Source organism: Anomaloglossus baeobatrachus, chromosome 6 (genome assembly GCF_048569485.1).
Source record: "Anomaloglossus baeobatrachus isolate aAnoBae1 chromosome 6, aAnoBae1.hap1, whole genome shotgun sequence".
Lineage (NCBI taxonomy): Eukaryota > Metazoa > Chordata > Amphibia > Anura > Aromobatidae > Anomaloglossus > Anomaloglossus baeobatrachus.
In genome coordinates, this window is record NC_134358.1 from 478968192 (window position 1) to 478987663 (window position 19472).

A 19472-nucleotide genomic window follows, 5' to 3' on the forward strand; every position below is an offset into this window, starting at 1 on the left:
TGGCTGAGTTTAAAAAACTTGGAGTGTGCAATGCAGGCAGATGTGCTCTGCTAATGTCTTTGCACTAGTGGGACTATAGCAAAGTCCAATAGCCACGTATAGGATGCCACTAGGTACACTGAGTGTTTGCTAGTAAAATTGCTTAGTTTAAAAAACTTGGAGTGTGCAATGCAGGCAGATGTGCTCTGCAAATGTCTTGGCACTAGTGGGACTATAGCAAAGTCCAATAGCCACGTATAGGATGCCACTAGGTACACTGAGTGTTTGCTAGTATAATGGCTTCGTTATAATTTGTTGGAGTGTGCAACGCAGGCAGATGCGCTCTGCAAATGTCTTGGCCCTAGTGGGACTATAGCAAAGTCCAATAGCCACGTATAGGATGCCACTAGGTACAGAGTGTTTGCTAGTATAATGGCTGAGTTTAAAAAACTTGGAGTGTGCAATGCAGGCAGATGTGCTCTGCTAATGTCTTTGCACTAGTGGGACTATAGCAAAGTCCAATAGCCACGTATAGGATGCCACTAGGTACACTGAGTGTTTGCTAGTATAATGGCTGAGTTTAAAAAACTTGGAGTGTGCAATGCAGGCAGATGTGCTCTGCAAATGTCTTGGCCCTAGTGGGACTATAGCAAAGTCCAATAGCCACGTATAGGATGCCACTAGGTACACTGAGTGTGTGCTAGTATAATGGCTTCGTTATAATTAGTTGGAGTGTGCAACGCAGGCAGATGCGCTCTGCAAATGTCTTGGCACTAGTGGGACTATAGCAAAGTCCAATAGCCACGTATAGGATGCCACTAGGTACACTGAGTGTTTGCTAGTATAATGGCTTCGTTATAATTTGTTGTAGTGTGCAACGCAGGCAGATGCGCTCTGCAAATGTCTTGGCACTAGTGGGACTATAGCAAAGTCCAATAGCCACGTATAGGATGCCACTAGGTACACTGAGTGTGTGCTAGTATAATGGCTTCGTTATAATTAGTTGGAGTGTGCAACGCAGGCAGATGCGCTCTGCAAATGTCTTGGCACTAGTGGGACTATAGCAAAGTCCAATAGCCACGTATAGGATGCCACTAGGTACACTGAGTGTGTGCTAGTATAATGGCTTCGTTATAATTAGTTGGAGTGTGCAACGCAGGCAGATGCGCTCTGCAAATGTCTTGGCACTAGTGGGACTATAGCAAAGTCCAATAGCCACGTATAGGATGCCACTAGGTACACTGAGTGTTTGCTAGTATAATGGCTTCGTTATAATTAGTTGGAGTGTGCAACGCAGGCAGATGCGCTCTGCAAATGTCTTGGCACTAGTGGGACTATAGCAAAGTCCAATAGCCACGTATAGGATGCCACTAGGTACACTGAGTGTTTGCTAGTATAATGGCTTCGTTATAATTAGTTGGAGTGTGCAACGCAGGCAGATGCGCTCTGCAAATGTCTTGGCACTAGTGGGACTATAGCAAAGTCCAATAGCCACGTATAGGATGCCACTAGGTACACTGAGTGTTTGCTAGTATAATGGCTTCGTTATAATTTGTTGTAGTGTGCAACGCAGGCAGATGCGCTCTGCAAATGTCTTGGCACTAGTGGGACTATAGCAAAGTCCAATAGCCACGTATAGGATGCCACTAGGTACACTGAGTGTGTGCTAGTATAATGGCTTCGTTATAATTAGTTGGAGTGTGCAACGCAGGCAGATGCGCTCTGCAAATGTCTTGGCACTAGTGGGACTATAGCAAAGTCCAATAGCCACGTATAGGATGCCACTAGGTACACTGTGTGTTTGCTAGTATAATGGCTGAGTTTAAAAAACTTGGAGTGTGCAATGCAGGCAGATGTGCTCTGCTAATGTCTTTGCACTAGTGGGACTATAGCAAAGTCCAATAGCCACGTATAGGATGCCACTAGGTACACTGAGTGTTTGCTAGTATAATGGCTTCGTTATAATTAGTTGGAGTGTGCAACGCAGGCAGATGCGCTCTGCAAATGTCTTGGCACTAGAGGGACTATAGCAAAGTCCAATAGCCACGTATAGGATGCCACTAGGTACACTGAGTGTTTGCTAGTATAATGGCTTTGTTATAATTAGTTGGAGTGTGCAACGCAGGCAGATGCGCTCTGCAAATGTCTTGGCACTAGAGGGACTATAGCAAAGTCCAATAGCCACGTATAGGATGCCACTAGGTACACTGAGTGTGTGCTAGTATAATGGCTTCGTTATAATTAGTTGGAGTGTGCAACGCAGGCAGATGCGCTCTGCAAATGTCTTGGCACTAGAGGGACTATAGCAAAGTCCAATAGCCACGTATAGGATGCCACTAGGTACACTGAGTGTGTGCTAGTATAATGGCTTCGTTATAATTAGTTGGAGTGTGCAACGCAGGCAGATGCGCTCTGCAAATGTCTTGGCACTAGAGGGACTATAGCAAAGTCCAATAGCCACGTATAGGATGCCACTAGGTACACTGAGTGTGTGCTAGTATAATGGCTTCGTTATAATTAGTTGGAGTGTGCAACGCAGGCAGATGCGCTCTGCAAATGTCTTGGCACTAGTGGGACTATAGCAAAGTCCAATAGCCACGTATAGGATGCCACTAGGTACACTGAGTGTTTGCTAGTATAATGGCTGAGTTTAAAAAACATGGAGTGTGCAATGCAGGCAGATGTGCTCTGCTAATGTCTTTGCACTAGTGGGACTATAGCAAAGTCCAATAGCCACGTATAGGATGCCACTAGGTACACTGAGTGTTTGCTAGTAAAATTGCTTAGTTTAAAAAACTTGGAGTGTGCAATGCAGGCAGATGTGCTCTGCAAATGTCTTGGCCCTAGTGGGACTATAGCAAAGTCCAATAGCCACGTATAGGATGCCACTAGGTACACTGAGTGTGTGCTAGTATAATGGCTTCGTTATAATTAGTTGGAGTGTGCAACGCAGGCAGATGCGCTCTGCAAATGTCTTGGCACTAGTGGGACTATAGCAAAGTCCAATAGCCACGTATAGGATGCCACTAGGTACACTGAGTGTTTGCTAGTATAATGGCTTCGTTATAATTTGTTGTAGTGTGCAACGCAGGCAGATGCGCTCTGCAAATGTCTTGGCACTAGTGGGACTATAGCAAAGTCCAATAGCCACGTATAGGATGCCACTAGGTACACTGAGTGTGTGCTAGTATAATGGCTTCGTTATAATTAGTTGGAGTGTGCAACGCAGGCAGATGCGCTCTGCAAATGTCTTGGCACTAGTGGGACTATAGCAAAGTCCAATAGCCACGTATAGGATGCCACTAGGTACACTGAGTGTTTGCTAGTATAATGGCTTCGTTATAATTAGTTGGAGTGTGCAACGCAGGCAGATGCGCTCTGCAAATGTCTTGGCACTAGTGGGACTATAGCAAAGTCCAATAGCCACGTATAGGATGCCACTAGGTACACTGAGTGTTTGCTAGTATAATGGCTTCGTTATAATTTGTTGTAGTGTGCAACGCAGGCAGATGCGCTCTGCAAATGTCTTGGCACTAGTGGGACTATAGCAAAGTCCAATAGCCACGTATAGGATGCCACTAGGTACACTGAGTGTGTGCTAGTATAATGGCTTCGTTATAATTAGTTGGAGTGTGCAACGCAGGCAGATGCGCTCTGCAAATGTCTTGGCACTAGTGGGACTATAGCAAAGTCCAATAGCCACATATAGGATGCCACTAGGTACACTGAGTGTTTGCTAGTATAATGGCTTCGTTATAATTAGTTGGAGTGTGCAACGCAGGCAGATGCGCTCTGCAAATGTCTTGGCACTAGTGGGACTATAGCAAAGTCCAATAGCCACGTATAGGATGCCACTAGGTACACTGTGTGTTTGCTAGTATAATGGCTGAGTTTAAAAAACTTGGAGTGTGCAATGCAGGCAGATGTGCTCTGCTAATGTCTTTGCACTAGTGGGACTATAGCAAAGTCCAATAGCCACGTATAGGATGCCACTAGGTACACTGAGTGTTTGCTAGTAAAATTGCTTAGTTTAAAAAACTTGGAGTGTGCAATGCAGGCAGATGTGCTCTGCAAATGTCTTGGCACTAGTGGGACTATAGCAAAGTCCAATAGCCACGTATAGGATGCCACTAGGTACACTGAGTGTTTGCTAGTATAATGGCTTCGTTATAATTTGTTGGAGTGTGCAACGCAGGCAGATGCGCTCTGCAAATGTCTTGGCCCTAGTGGGACTATAGCAAAGTCCAATAGCCACGTATAGGATGCCACTAGGTACAGAGTGTTTGCTAGTATAATGGCTGAGTTTAAAAAACTTGGAGTGTGCAATGCAGGCAGATGTGCTCTGCTAATGTCTTTGCACTAGTGGGACTATAGCAAAGTCCAATAGCCACGTATAGGATGCCACTAGGTACACTGAGTGTTTGCTAGTAAAATTGCTTAGTTTAAAAAACTTGGAGTGTGCAATGCAGGCAGATGTGCTCTGCAAATGTCTTTGCACTAGTGGGACTATAGCAAAGTCCAATAGCCACAGATAGGATGCCACTAGGTACACTGAGTGTTTGCTAGTATAATGGCTTAGTTAGAATGAGTTGGAGTGTGCAGAGGACAAGAGGGTACAGTGGCAGGATTGTGGTGCTCTGGGTAGAGGAATGGAAGCCTGCCTTTCTATTCCCTCCTAATGGTGAAATGCAGGGAGGAAATCCCTGACCTGGGCTACACAGACGCTGTTGCTGTTTGCAGGACCTGTCACCTATGGCTCTCTGACCCTGCCGGTACGAGCCCTTAAAAGGACTGCTATAAAGTGCTCTCCCTAAGCTGTCTAACGCTGTGTATGCAGCGCATACAGCTGTATCGGCGATAGGACAAAGGACGGAACTGCGACAGTGATGTCTGACACCAAAGACGCAGAAGGCAGATAATGGCGATCGTGAAGAAAATGTCCGGTTTTATAATGCAGGGACATGTGACATGCAGATCCTATCACACATGCCGTTGCTTCTCTGCCTCAAAGTCCACTTAGGTGTGTGTGTGTCTGTGATTGGCTGACATGCTGGCCAGCCCCACAAGACGCGCGCGCTTAGGGAAGGAAGACAAGAAAAAAAAAAAAAAAAATGGCGATCGCCATTATAGAAACAGCAGTGATCTGAAGGCGCTGTTCACGCACACTATACACTGAAATGTGATAATAGTTTGATTCACAGAGTGACTTACACTATTACAGCAGAAACCAAGCTAAGATTTAGCTGTTTTTTGGCTGCTAGAACCGTTCTCGAACGTTTCTAGAACTATCGAGCTTTTGCAAAAAGCTCGAGTTCTAGTTCGATCTAGAACATGCCCCAAAATCACTCGAGCCTAGAACTGGAGAACCACGAACCACGAACCGCGCTCAACTCTACTCCTCTTAGAGCAATCAGTGAGGGTATATAGCCAAAAGCAAATAGTGCGGCCGTACAGAGTAAATGTATACAATATAAGCATATAAATATACACTTCGGCACCCAGGGGGGCCAGCACCTAGTAACAGGTGCGGCTTACCGACCGCCCTCAGCGGTTGTGTGACCACCAGATTCCCTGCCTGGGCCTCCCAGTGCTGTGGAGCTCGGTGTTGTCTCCCCTCTGAAGTTCTCCAGCGTCAGAAGTGCTGATAGGAATGGCTGCCAGCGTTCTGAGAGGAGGAGGGAGCCGTGGGCGTGCCTCAGAAAGTGCGGGAATCTGGTGCCCCACGGTGCTCAGTGAGGGGGGAGGAGGATACAAAGTATGCTCCAGCCCTCAGCGCTGACGTCCAGTGCAGCGTCCCGCCCTTACCCCTGACTGGCAGGCCCGGGGGCGGGAGTATGCGGTACTAGGCCGCAAAAGCCGGGGACTAAAGTTATAAGCGCGGCCGGCAAACAAGCGCGGTCAGCGCGGTAGTCCCGGCGCACAAACACACCCAGCAGCTGCTGTAGCGTCCATTATACAGGCGCTCTATGCGCCGTCCCCAAGGGGACACAGAGTACCTCAGAGTAGCAGGGCCCTGTCCCTGATGATACCCGGCTCCTGTCCAGCAGATTCCCCCAGGGGCTGCGGAGGGAGCCCGGTCCCAGTGCATGGTGACCGGTTAGGATCCCACTTCACCCAGAGCCCCTAAGGGATGGGGAAGGAAAACAGCATGTGGCTCCTGCCTTTGTACCCGCAATGGGTACCTCAACCTTGACAGCACCGCCGACCAGAGTGGGGTGAGAAGGGAGCATGCCGGGGGCCCTGTTATGGGCCCTCTTTTCTTCCATCCGATATAGTCAGCAGCTGCTGCTGACTAAATTGTGGAGCTTGCGTGCATGTGCCTGCCTCCTTCAACACAAAGCAAAAAACTGAGGAGCCCGTGATGCACGGGGGGGGGGGGGGGGTGTATAGGCAGAGGGGAGGGGTTTACACTTTTAAGTGTAATACTTTGTGTGGCCTCCGGAGGCAGAAGCTATACACCCAATTGTCTGGGTCTCCCAATGGAGCGACAAAGAAAAGAATTAGTCATAGAAATAGATTGGATATAGTATAATATTCCAGAGATAGGGGAATTCCTGGACTAAACTCCCTGCTATAAAAGATTATTAAAACATGGTATGTGTCATACTAAGGTATAGAGCTAGGTTAAGTAAACTGCAACCTATCAATGTGAATCATTTAAGATGATCCGTTATCTGAAAGTGACTGCAGACTATACACATTATATGTAACGTAATGCCCCTGTGACCGAAATACAAATTATATGTAAAGACCTCTCCCATGAGTACATACCTTCAGTGGTGGTTCAGGGAGTGATTCCAGTGGAGGGGAGTGTAGCCATGGCGGCAGTGACCAACCTTTATATATGATTCTACGTGCTGTGTCCATTATCCACTTCCTGGACATGGAACGCAGTGTGCTGACTAACGAAACATGCGCCGTGCACACTGTTGTGCAGCGCATGTGCGGCACGCGATTGGGCACTTTCAGGGCATGAAAACTAAGCGGTGCTCACAGTGCGCCGGATGTGCATGCAGAGTTGTAATTTCTTTATTTCTTCTTCCATCGGCACAATACCCTGCATATGCACAGCACTTCAGAAATATCCCCATTGTTACTCAGATTCAAATAAGTTACCTTTTGTTATTCACGTCATTCAGCTCACTTTTATGCACCCCCCAATTTCCTTTGAAATAACATTGGTTTCTCTGAAGGTCACTTGGGAGAAATCTGCGTTCACACAGCAGATTAATTTTCTGCCACTTGTCACAGTCTTCACCCATGAAATAGGTACTATGGATATATTTAAAATGGATTATACTTCAATTCATTATATATGGATAATAATACCATACATTTTGCCTATTTAATCAGATATTGATGTTATGCCATAAAGCTGTGGAAAATAAGAGAACCACAAAAAATCTTTTGTCTTTAGGACGATTGGGTCCTTGATTTCGCTATACAAGTGCAAAGGGTATATATCTTCCATTCTGTACTCTGGAGGTTTCTGATGTTTTTTTCTTGTAATCTGTATGTACCCCAATATGAGTGTATCACTGTTTCCTGCATATTGTATTCTTACATTATATTTTTTTCTGCATACTCACCTTAGGCTGTTCACCCCATATCCTCACATTCCTACCAAGAAGCAACAGTTTATAGCTTGAGAAAAAAGAAAAAAAATTCTTTCATTTTTTTTCCTAGGCGGGTGGACACTATATATAATATATTATATTCCGCACGTTTGGCATAATTATGACCAGTCTTGCATTTGTACCAGTCAAATGAGAATAATTAACATTAATTTCTGAGTTTGATAAACTTGATGATTCCTTTTTTCATGTATTTGTGCATATCACCACATGATTGTTCCTTTGTTAGAGAGATTATGCTCTAGCGTCATTTCTGATGTATACTTTATTTCATTCATAATGTTTTGTATAATGTGTATTATTGACTGTACATTAGCTAAAATATTTTTTTCTGTTATGTTTTTGTTACATTAGATACTCTTGTCCTTGACAAAAAACAAAATTGATGGTTGAAACGTTGGACTTTTTTTAGCCTATGCACATAATAAAACACTATTTTCCTCTTCTACATCAAGCTTCATCTGTCAGACACTTAAAATGCTGCATTATAATGAACTATTGGATGGCATAAAGCCTACAGACTACTCTTGTACAGGGTACCTCTTCTGTTTGTGCCATTCCCGAGTATGGGGATGAGATTTTATCAAATGTCGTCTACACACTGCAGAAGAATCAGCCCAGGAGCTGCACAAATACAAATTTATAAAGGGAACCTGCCAAGTGCAGTATGCACCCAGAACCACGAGCAGTTCTGGGTGCATATTCCTAATCCCTGCCTAACTGTCCCGGCATCTAGTAGCATAGATAAAGAGATCTTTAGAAAAAGTATTTCTAAAGATCATTCATTATATGCTCATCAGGCCAGCAACTAGTTGCAAGGGCGTTAGTTCCCTTGGCTAGTTGGCCCCCTTAGCATGTAAGCATGCCCCTGTGGGTGTGCCAACATGGTAATGAATGCGCAGAGTCAGAGGCATGGTCGCACTCACCTCTCAGCTGCCTCCACGCCTGACGCTGGATTTCAGCTCAGTGCGCATGATCCCTGGACTTCCAGTCATGTGCACTATGAAGTTGGGTGTACGCGTCCCGGCTTCAAACTAGTGTAGTGTGCATGACCGGAAGAGCCATGAACCTCTGATCATGCGCACTAACCCTATGCCCAGCACTCTGAGGCGGTGCAACAGACACAGGTACGTGCGGCACTACCGATGATGACGCTGGGCAGTGGGCATTGAATAGCATGTTAGCACGCCCCTGTAGGTATGCTTACATGCTGAGAGGGCGGAATAAGTGCAAGAATTAACACCCTTGAGACTAGCCTCTGCGCTCATTAGCAAATCATAAAGGATCTTTAGAAGTACTTTTTCTAAAGATCTCTTTATCTATGCTACTAGATACAGGGACCGTTAGCCAGGGATTAGCAATATACACCTAGAACTGCTCGTGGGTCTGGGTGCATATTGCACCTGACAGGTTCCCTTTAAAACTGCAGTAGGAATTGTGCTAATTTTACTCTTTGCAATTAAATGGGTGAAATCAGTAATCGATTTGCATAGAAATGTAATATCTTTTTTTGGTCAGGATTTTCTCCAGGGTATATTCAATCTGGGGAATTTTACAGGCAAATATAGCATCCTGAATTTTAATGTCCGAGAATCATAGAATATTAGAGTTGGAATGGACCTCCTGGGTCATCTAGTCCAACCCCCTGCTCAAAGCAGTATTCACTAAATCATCTCAGACCGATGCCCGTCAAACCTCTTTAAAGACTTCCATGGAAGGAGAACTCACCACTTCTTGTGGCAGCCTGTTCCACTCGTTGATCACCCTCACTGTCAAAAAGTGTTTTCTAATATCTAATCTGTGTCTCCTCCCCATCAGTTTCATCCCATTGCTTCTAGTCTTTCCTTGTGAAAATGAGAATAAAACTGATCCCTCTACAGTGTGACAGCCTTTAAGATATTTGTAGACAGCTATTAGGTCTCCTCTCAGTCTTCTCTTTTGCAAGCTAAACAATCCTAAATCCTGTAACCGTTCCTCATAGGACATGGTTTGCAGACCAGTCCCCATTCTGGTCACTTCTCTGAACTTGCTCCAGTTTGTTGATGTCTTTTTTAAAATGTGGTGCCCAGAACTGAATACAATATTCCAGATGAGGTCTGACCAAAGAGGAGTAAAGGGGGATAATGACTTTATGTGATCTAGAATGTATGCTTCTGTTAATACATCCTAGAATGGTGTTTGCCTTTTTTGCTGCTGCATCACACTGTTGATTCATGTTCAGTCTGTGATCTATTAGTATACCTAAGGCCCGTTTCACACGTCAGTGAAAAACACTGACGTTTTTCACTGGCGTGTAAAACGCGCACATGTCCCTCCGTGTGCCGTGAATCATGGCACACGTGGGTTGTCTAAGTGCAATCCGGGCTCCGTTCTCCGTGGCCCGTGATTGCACTTAGAGATTAACTCACCTGTGCCCGCTCCCGCTCTTCTTGGTGCTGAACGCTCCCGCGGTGCAGCATCCGGCCGGCGCTGACCCCCACAGCAGCTGCTTCCGGGTTGGCTGTGTCGTGCATCATGAATATGCGCGACAGTAATGAGCTGGCTCAGAAGTAGCAGGCTGCACGGGCTGCAGAGGACATCGCTGGAGCCGGGTGAGTAAAAATGATTTTTATTTTAAAAGCACTTTTTTTTCTGGCACGTGTTTCACGGACCACACCACTGTGTGGTCCGTGGGACATCAGTGATGCCAGAAAAAAATGGACATGTCTCCGTGCGGCAATCACGCACACGCGGGTACGCCGCACGGAGACACGTGCAGTGAAAAATCACTGATGTGTGAGCAGACCCATTCATTATAATGGGTCTGCGTATGTCAGTGATTCTGGTACGTTTAAAAAAAAGCACAAACGTACCAGAATCACTGACGTGTGAAAGGGGCCTTAAGGCCACTTTACACAGAGAGATAAATCTGCGGCAGATCTGTGGTTGCAGTGAAATTGTGGACAATCAGTGCCAGGTTTGTGGCTGTGTACAAATGGAACAATATGTCCATGATTTCACTGCAACCACAGATCTGCCAAAGATTTATCTTTGTGTGTAAAGTGGCCTTAAGTCTTTTTCACACATGCTGTTGGATAGCTCTATTCCTCCCATGCTCTTTTCATTATTCTTGCCAAGATGTATGACTTTGCATTTCTCCCTGTTAAAAACCCTTCTATTAGTTACTGCCCATTGTTCCAGCTTGTTTAGATCTTGTTGAATCCTATCTCTCTCTTCTTTAGTATTAGCTATTCCTCCTAGTTTTGTGTCATCAGCAAATTTAATCAGTTTACCCTTAATTCCTTCATGTAAATGACTGATAAAAATGTTGAACAACAAGGGGCCCAGGACAGAGCCCTGTGGTACCCCACTTGAGACAGTCTTCCAATTGGATGTGCAGCCATCTGTCTGTCAAACCATTCCAGAACAATTTTGTTGAAAAAGGCCAAGCCATTGTGGAATAACACCTGCCATACAGGTGTGTACTCTGCTACAATAATGTTTTGTTGGTGGTGAGTCCTAAATCATGTGTTATATTAAATCCATGTGTTATATAACATCATGTGTTATATTCACATGGATGCCACTACACAAGAGAGCCGATTCATCAAAGTAATTTACAGTTTTCTGGAGTAAATAACTTTGAAAAGTCACTTCATATTTATGCAACACAGAGTTACGCAAAAAATTAAGACTTTTGTCATTTTCACAACAAATTTTACCATCTCCACCAAAATGGGCGGAATAAGGGAGGATCTGGGAAAGGGTATGACTAGGTGGACCAGTCAAAACTGACAACATTTTTTGCACCAGAAATGCTACTCCAATCCTTGACTGGAGAAGCATTTCTGGTGAGACAAACGCCACAACAAAGATGCAATAAATTCAGTAAGTGCCGCCTAATGAATTTTGTGCATTCTTGAGGAATGAAAATGTTTTTGAGTCACTTTCCTTGAGGTTCAGCCTTATTTTCCTTCATGATCCAAGCAGAATAATAACCAATTTTCCCTTTCTAAGGACATCATGCCTCCTAAGCTAAATATAAGCCTAGTGCTACATTACCAGCACTGTGCCAGAATAATGTGTTACATACCCTTTCCTGATACCGCTTCTCAAAATATGCCATGTCCTGTTCTTCAGATGTCTTCAGTCTGCTCATCGGATTATTTCCTTCAGGAAGATCTAAGCAGATTTTAAAATTTACATCCCATTATATACAATGTCCACAAGCAGACAAGCGGTGAAAGCTCAGAGGCCAAGTCTACTGGGGGTCAAAGTGAAGAGGATACAAGGAATGTTTTTGGTGCTTTTTCGACCCAATGTAAAAGCCATTGGAATCTAATAATATTTCGACTACTCATTTATAAAGGTAAGGAAAATATATAATGTGACTCGCAGCCTAACCAGTATTTAGAATAGTTATGAAATGCAACTTTTTTATGCGGCTGTATTATTGGCTCCCTTTAGGCGGTGGTTAAGATTGTTAATAGCATCAAACAAGCTTGTTCTCAGTCTCCACAATTGTAAATTCTGACAATCAAACATCTTTTAGTAGCAATATGACAAAATGCAGACAGTCTAGGGGGGTGGAAACAAGTAAGAGGTAGTGGAAAAGCAGTAACACAGCATAAATCTATGGAGCTGATCATTAAGGCTTTGTCTACATATGTGTTGACAGCCTCTACCTGGGATCCAGTCACTTTTAGATGCAATAATTGTGAAGAATTCAGGGTTATTCTTGCCTTTAAGCCAGGGGTCACACGAGTTTATAGCATCCAATGATGCTTTTATGCAAGAGAATGGGATGCTATATGCAAATCACACTTGAGATGAAACTCTGCCAGTATGAGCTGAGTATCGTCTACTGTGATCCAATTCCCTTGCCTACAAGAATTGGATAACAGGTGTGGAGCAGCATCATAAAGCCAGAGAGCCCGTGCTTTATATTTAGGTATGTGACTGGCAAGAGATTCATCTGATCTGATTTTCATAAAAGAAAAATTTAATGTAAAGTGCTCAACATAAATGAGTACACCTTTTTGAAAAGTAAGATTTTAATAAATATCTCACTGGATACAAGAATAATTTCCCAAATTTTGATCTAACTGAAAGATATTGAACATTTTTATAAGTCATAACATGAAAGTAGGGTTAAAGTGGTGGTCCGAAACGAATATTTAATTTAATCCTAATTTAAATTTAATTTAATCCTATCTCTTGTCTAATACACTTTAATTAAAAGTTCCCTCACTACTTTTCCTCGTTATTTTTTGCTTAAATACTTCTTGTTTGATGATGCTTCGTTTGAGAGCCCAGTGCATGCTGGGATACTCAAATGAGTCGTCATCAGAGTGCAGAGGCTGCAGTAACTTACGGGGCAGGGCTGGTCTCTGCTTTTCCTGTATGACAGCTTATATCCTTACAATGCGCACTGACAGTGCACTCACTTGATAGCTCATCACTTCTCATCAGAGCAGGCGAGGGAGCGTATTGTCACTGTGCAGAGAAGAATAGTGATAAGATCTTACTTGTCAAAATTGACAATAGACACATGCTCAGTATAGCTGAAACGGATGTCACTGATGCTTTTTTTCTGGGGTGAGGCCCGAGGCTGGGGCAGTGGACACTGCCACCACCATGTTTCATAGTAGGCACCATGTATTAAGAAAAATGCATCGTGCCTATGGTGAAGCATGGTAGTAGCAGTGTCCCTATGTGGGGCTACATGAGCACTGCTGGTGTCGGAGAGCTATACTTCATTGATAGTATCATGAATTCACATATGTACTGCTCTACATTGTAAGAGACGATGCTCCCATCACTCTGTGCCATTGGTAGAAGTGCACTTTTCCACATGACAATGATTCAAAACACACATCTGTTGCATTTCTGTAGAAGAACAAGGTGAAAGTGGCCAATTAGGTCTCCTGATCTGAATCCAACCAAACATGTATGGGGAATTCTGAAGTGACAAGTAGTCATCACTTTCCATCCAGCATCCAGATATTATAAGGAGTTACTTTTCTTTTAAAACATTTTGACTTCAGAACTTATTACCTTTGATGTTAGATGATGGCGGGCCATATGCTCTTAGAAATGGATGGGATCCACCATCATCAGGAGAGTCCAAAAAACTTTTACTGGGAGCACCTGAAAAAGTAAATCCAATGAGATTTTGGTGACTATAACACACATTATCTATGAAAAAAATTCTATTTGACACATTAAAACCAGAAAGTCTATAACATGAACCAGGATCTGTGAGACAGACAACTATCATATGCTTGTTCCTTATTACCAACTCAGTGTGCAATGGTTCCTGACAGCATTTTCTCATATTTCACACAATTTGCTCATGGTGATTTAAGCAAATTTGGGTTTATCTGTTGATTTCAATGGGACCGATTGTCTTATCTTATATGTAGAGGGAATAAAGTTGGTGTGAATCGATTCACAGGACCCTGCTCATCGTCCATGTCAGTTATCTGTGTCCGATATACAGGTGCCAGAGACAAACCGTTCCCAATCTGCCAGCACTCGTGGCTCTTCTTATGATTAGCTGGGCTGGTGCAATGTTCTCATTGAAGCGTTATGCACATGTGACATCGCGCAAGGATAGCTAATCAAAAGAACAGCGGTAGATGCCGTCAGGGAAGAGGCAATTTCCAGGGTTTCTGTACAGCGACCACAGATCACTGACGGATCGATGGAGGTGCCTGTGTTTCCATTATAGTTTTCCTCGGATTGTTCTACTCCTGATTTTGGCTTAGGCCTCTTTTACATGTCCATGCTTCCGGTACGTGTGATGTCCGTTTTCACACATATCGGAGACACGGACAAATGTAGCCTATTAATTTCAATGGTTTTGACATGGACCGTGTGTCCATGTGCTCCACACGGCGACATGTCAGTTTTTCTCCGGCAGCACAGGTGTCCCACGGACCGCACAGTGATGTGATCTGTGTGACATCAGTGTGACACGTACCAGAGAAAACACAGATCACATAAAAATAAAGAGGTTTTATACTTACCTGCTCCGGCGCCGCTGTTTCTGCCTCTGCTGCTGCTTCCTGGCCCGCTCATTATGCTAATTGAACTCTCTCTCTCATAATATATATATATATATATATATATATATATATATATATATATATATATATATATATATATATATATATATGAGATATATATACACTGTATATATAGTGTTTTCCTCAAGGTGCCTGCCTGTCTCTACTGGACTGCAGGAGGATCAGGGGCATTAATGGTCATATATAGTTTAACACTAATGTATAACCAGAGTATACTGAATATAATTAGGACGTGCATGACACTTTTATCACAATCCTTCCAGATCCAAAATGTTTACTTACCGACACCACTTTCATCTAGCCGCATATACCCTTCAGCAAGAGAGCTGAAGCCAGTCAGTCCTCCCATTGCAGCATATGGGACATCTTGTCCAACAGGTTTTCCTAGAGCTTGTCTTTCTTCCTTAGTCTCTACAACAGTGTCGTGTGTGTACGCTGGCTGAGAACATCCGCAAGTGAAAGAACTATGGAAGCCTGAGCAGTTCGAACCTGTGTGAATAGAAGCAAAAAACAAATCAAAGACACATCAAGTGTCCATCCAGGAATAGAAAATCTTCAGACGTGTGCATACATCAAGCTTACCTAGTGGTGCTAGGTTGAGATAAAAAAAAAAATCAAGGAAAAATTTAACTAACGATACTGATGGATCCACTCCTGGATGATCTACTTCCCTGATATTTGTTATAGCTGACGTTTCCATTTTATCATTACCACTTACAGGTGTTGTCCAGTGGAAAAAAAAAATATCGCCTGACCCCAGAAGAGAAGATAATTTACAGAATTCATTATCTTTCCTCCTCCTCCTTACTCAACCCCCCTATCTGACATATCCATCAATGTCAACGGCTGCTCACTTTCCCCAGTCCAACGTGCTCACTACCTGGGAGTAACTCTAGACTCTGATCTCTCTTTCAAGCCAGACATCCAAACCTTCTTCACCTCCTGCTGCCTCCAAATCAAAAATATTTCCCGGATCCGTACATTCCTTTCCCAAGAAGCTGCAAAAAACACTTATCTCCAGCCTGGATTACTGCAATCTCCTGCTCTGTGGCCTCCCTTCTAACAGTCTCGCACCCCTACAATCTATTCTAAACTATGCTGCCCGACTAATCCACCTGTCCCCCCGCTACTCCCCGACCTTTCCTCTCTGCCAATCCCTTCACTGGCTTCCCATTTCCCAAATACTCCAGTTCAAAACCCTAACCATGACAAACTTACAAAGCCATCCACAACCTGTCTCCTCTCTACATCTGTGACCTAGTCTCCCGGTACTTACCTGCACGTAACCTTCGATCCTCACAAGATCTCCTTCTCTACTCCCCTCTCATCTCCTCTTCCCACCATCGCATCCAAGATTTCTCCCGTGCCTCTCCGAATGCTCTGCCACAACATATCAGACACGTGCCTACCTTGACAAGCTTCAAAAGGAACCTGAAGACCCACCTCTTGCGACAAGTCTACAACCTGCAGTAACCCTCTGTCTGATACAGCGTCGCACGAGCAGCTCTACCCTCACCTTCTGTATCCTCACCCATCTGTGAGCCTTTGTCGGCAGGGATCTCTCCTCCTGTACCAGTATGTGCCTTGTATTGTTTATGATTATTGTACTTGTCCCTATTATGTATACCCCTTTCACATGTAAAGGGCCATGGAATAAATGTTGCTATAATAATAAATAATAATAATAACATTCGAGCAACTGCACTGCCGGACTTACATGCAATATAATATCCAGATTTTGTTGCATACCCGTTGCAGACTATTACTGCCATACATGTAAGTGGTGGCAGCTCTTGGTCTTTTCGTTCCTCTGTCAGCTGCATGCAGGCGTAAGTCCTCATGCGTAAGCTATGTTTTCTGCTGTGTTTTTTTTGGGTGCAGTTTGGGTCACCAAACTACATGCATTTCCTTCCGCAGCAAAGTCTATAAGATTTCATTTTTGCTGTCTGCACATTGCAACTTTTTTGGCTGCATCTTTGTGGTGACCACAAAAGATGCATCATGTCAATTATTTTGGCGTTTTGTCCGTGCATTTCTCATTAGTGATGGGAGGACTCGCAGATCAATCCCCCAATGACTCTGGGTCAGCGGAGGATTGATCCCTGGTATCTGGCTGGATGCTGGTCGCCATATAATCTATGGGGACCAGAATCCGGCGCAAAGGAGTAGGAGCAAGCGCTTCATACTCACAAAGTCACCAGAGAGGCTGCATGCGCCCGTGGCCGCTCATTCACTTCCGGGGCCACTCATTACCTTCATTACATATGCACTGCTTCCCCCACCCACCAGCGTCTGTGAGTGGTTGCAGTCAGACGCGCCCCCACGCTGAGTGACAGCGTGTCTTACTCTTCCAATCACAGATGCTGGTTGGCGGGGGAAGCAGTGCATATGCAATGAAGGTAATGAACAGCCCCGGAAGTGATTGAGAGGCTGTGGGAGTTGTTACAGCCGCGCCAGTGACTTGGTAAGTATAGCGCGCTTGCTTTATTATTTTTTCTTTATTTTTACTTTTCTTTTTGTTATTTCCAGAGCGCCGGATCCTAGTTCCCTCAGAATTCCAGGCCCGGCACTCGGGTGCCTTTGAATCCATAGAGGTTGTACTTTATAGTCCGCCCATCGCTATTTTTCACCCATTGAATAAAAAAAGCATTGCCAAAAAAACGCATGGTAAACGTAGGTGGTTTTGGATGCGTTTTTGTGATCACAGGCTGCGTTTTTTCTGACCACAGGGTGCAATTTTGTGGTGAACACAAAACTGCAGTGTGTAGACATAGCCTAACAGAGAGGTGAGCTTTACTTCAGGTCATGGAAGTGAGAGAAGATCCAGCACTTATAGTGGTGGCAGAATATTAATAAAGAGGAACAAGCTATTCAGAGAGTGTGAGAATGTGACCCGATGATGGACTTATTAGACTGCGTTGTGCACAGTTTTAACTTTACAGCAATGAGGTGGAACTTACAAATACATATGACAATCGTAAAGAAATTAAGGGAATTGCACTTACATTTGGTGCAGTTGTAGGATCCTGTAACACCGTGGTCATCAGCGAAGTGCTTACATCGGCAGCGGATGGGTTGGGAGCCATTAAGAGGCACATAGTGATAGGACTTGCATGGACATTTACTGACTTTACATGGCAACAGAATGGGACGATCCTTCGGAAGCTCCTTAAAGTCTGTCTTATGCTGTTTATACCTAAAGAAGGTATATCATAAGTTCAATCACACTCTCAGAGCCACACAACATTGATTCTATAAGTTCGCTCTATAGGGTTTTTTGGGGCTTTGATTTTTATTAAAACATTTGACAATGAAAATAAGACTATTGCAAAGGGAAACAATTGTTACAAATGGTATATATAGAGGCCAGAGAGAGAGAAAAATTATTAATAAAAGGGAAAAGGCGTCTGTGAGCATCATGTATCACAACAGAATGAAATAGACTCTGGATTATGAAGGCAGAAAGCTGTCCAGTCTTCTGCTAAAAAAGTGCAGTGCGCACTGCAAACTGTCAGGATTTTCTCCAGTGTCAGCGGAGAATCAGAAATTATGCAAATCACAGCAAGTATGTGATTTGCATAATTGCTGGACATATTCAGACTAGAGGTGCACGGCCTCACTCAAACACGAGTGGGCAGTCATGTGACCTCATGTATACAATTTACATACTTCCCGTCAGCCAACACAACCGTTGACACTGGAGAATGCTGACAGCGTGTGCTGTAAACACTGTGAGGATTCAGAAGTCTGCAATCACATAGAGTGACTGCAGACTTTTAGCAAAAGACTGGACAACTACTTTAATATAAAAGGGGTTGTCCACTACTTTAACTTTGATGGCCTATCCTTTTTATAGGTCATCAATGTCTGATTAGCGAGGGTCAGACACATGGCACCCCGGCCGATCAGCTATTCGTGGTCCCGGCGGCAGCAAGCGGCTGGAATTGCTCAGTTCTGGAGCTGCCCCATCATCTGATAGTAGCCGCAGTTGGCTACTGCACATCCACCGTCTATTCAAATCAATAGGAGGCAGATATGCAGTACCCGGCCGCTATCAGCAAACAGAGCAGCACTGGAACTGGCCCTTTCCGGGCCCCTGCTGCTGCCGCTGGCACTGAGGACAGTTAATCAACGGGAGTGCCAGGTGTTGGACCCCGCGGGATTAGACATTGATGACCGATCCTAAGGAAAGGCCATCAATGTAAAGGTAGTAGCCAACCTACTTAAGCATTGTGGGTGGGAAATTGAAAGAGGATAAAGAAAGAAAGCAAAAAGAAAAGAAACTGTATTTGGGCATCCATGCATGGCATTAGAAATTAACACATATGCAGTGATGTTCAATGAGGGTTAATAACTGGTCACACGCTCCGTCATCAGTAGTCATGTTACCGTTAGGAGCATCGTGCTGTCAGTAAATTAGACTGTAGGCTGATAGAACAGAAAGGGGTCTCTGAGTACATTCCCCTTATGTGTTGTCCGCTACTACAACCCCAGCTTAATCACACAGAACCCACTGGAAATAGAAACAATCTATAAGACCTTCCTCCGTAGTGTCATACCAATGATGTGAGCGCTGCTATTCACATGACCGCTGCAGTAACTGATATTCCGTCACAACGGACGTCCACTCTGATGAATTGTAAAGGCCGTGGATGATCAGCAGTAGCTGATTGGCTGTAACGGGCATGTGAGAAAACCTGCTGGGAATAGAAGTGTCAGCGTCATTAGATTGCCACAATTGCATGAGGAATTATAGATTGTTTTTATTTCCTTTAGGGTCCAGAGGTGA

General features: G+C 44.1%; 1 protein-coding gene across 3 annotated transcripts in view; it reads right to left on the bottom strand.

Moving 5' to 3' along the window:
• The window catches only part of FAM221A (family with sequence similarity 221 member A), a 43265-nt gene that overhangs the window by 16398 nt on the left and 7395 nt on the right, over positions 1–19472 (bottom strand). For 2 of the 3 annotated variants that reach the window (XM_075316713.1, XM_075316715.1), the window contains exons 3-6: positions 17689–17879; positions 14966–15172; positions 13650–13742; positions 11686–11774 (exon numbers count right to left, since the gene is read on the bottom strand). In XM_075316713.1, the coding sequence (XP_075172828.1) occupies positions 11686–11774; positions 13650–13742; positions 14966–15172; positions 17689–17879 (580 nt within the window). The remainder of the gene's footprint in view (positions 1–11685; positions 11775–13649; positions 13743–14965; positions 15173–17688; positions 17880–19472) is intronic. The other variant, XM_075316714.1, reaches the window with a different exon arrangement.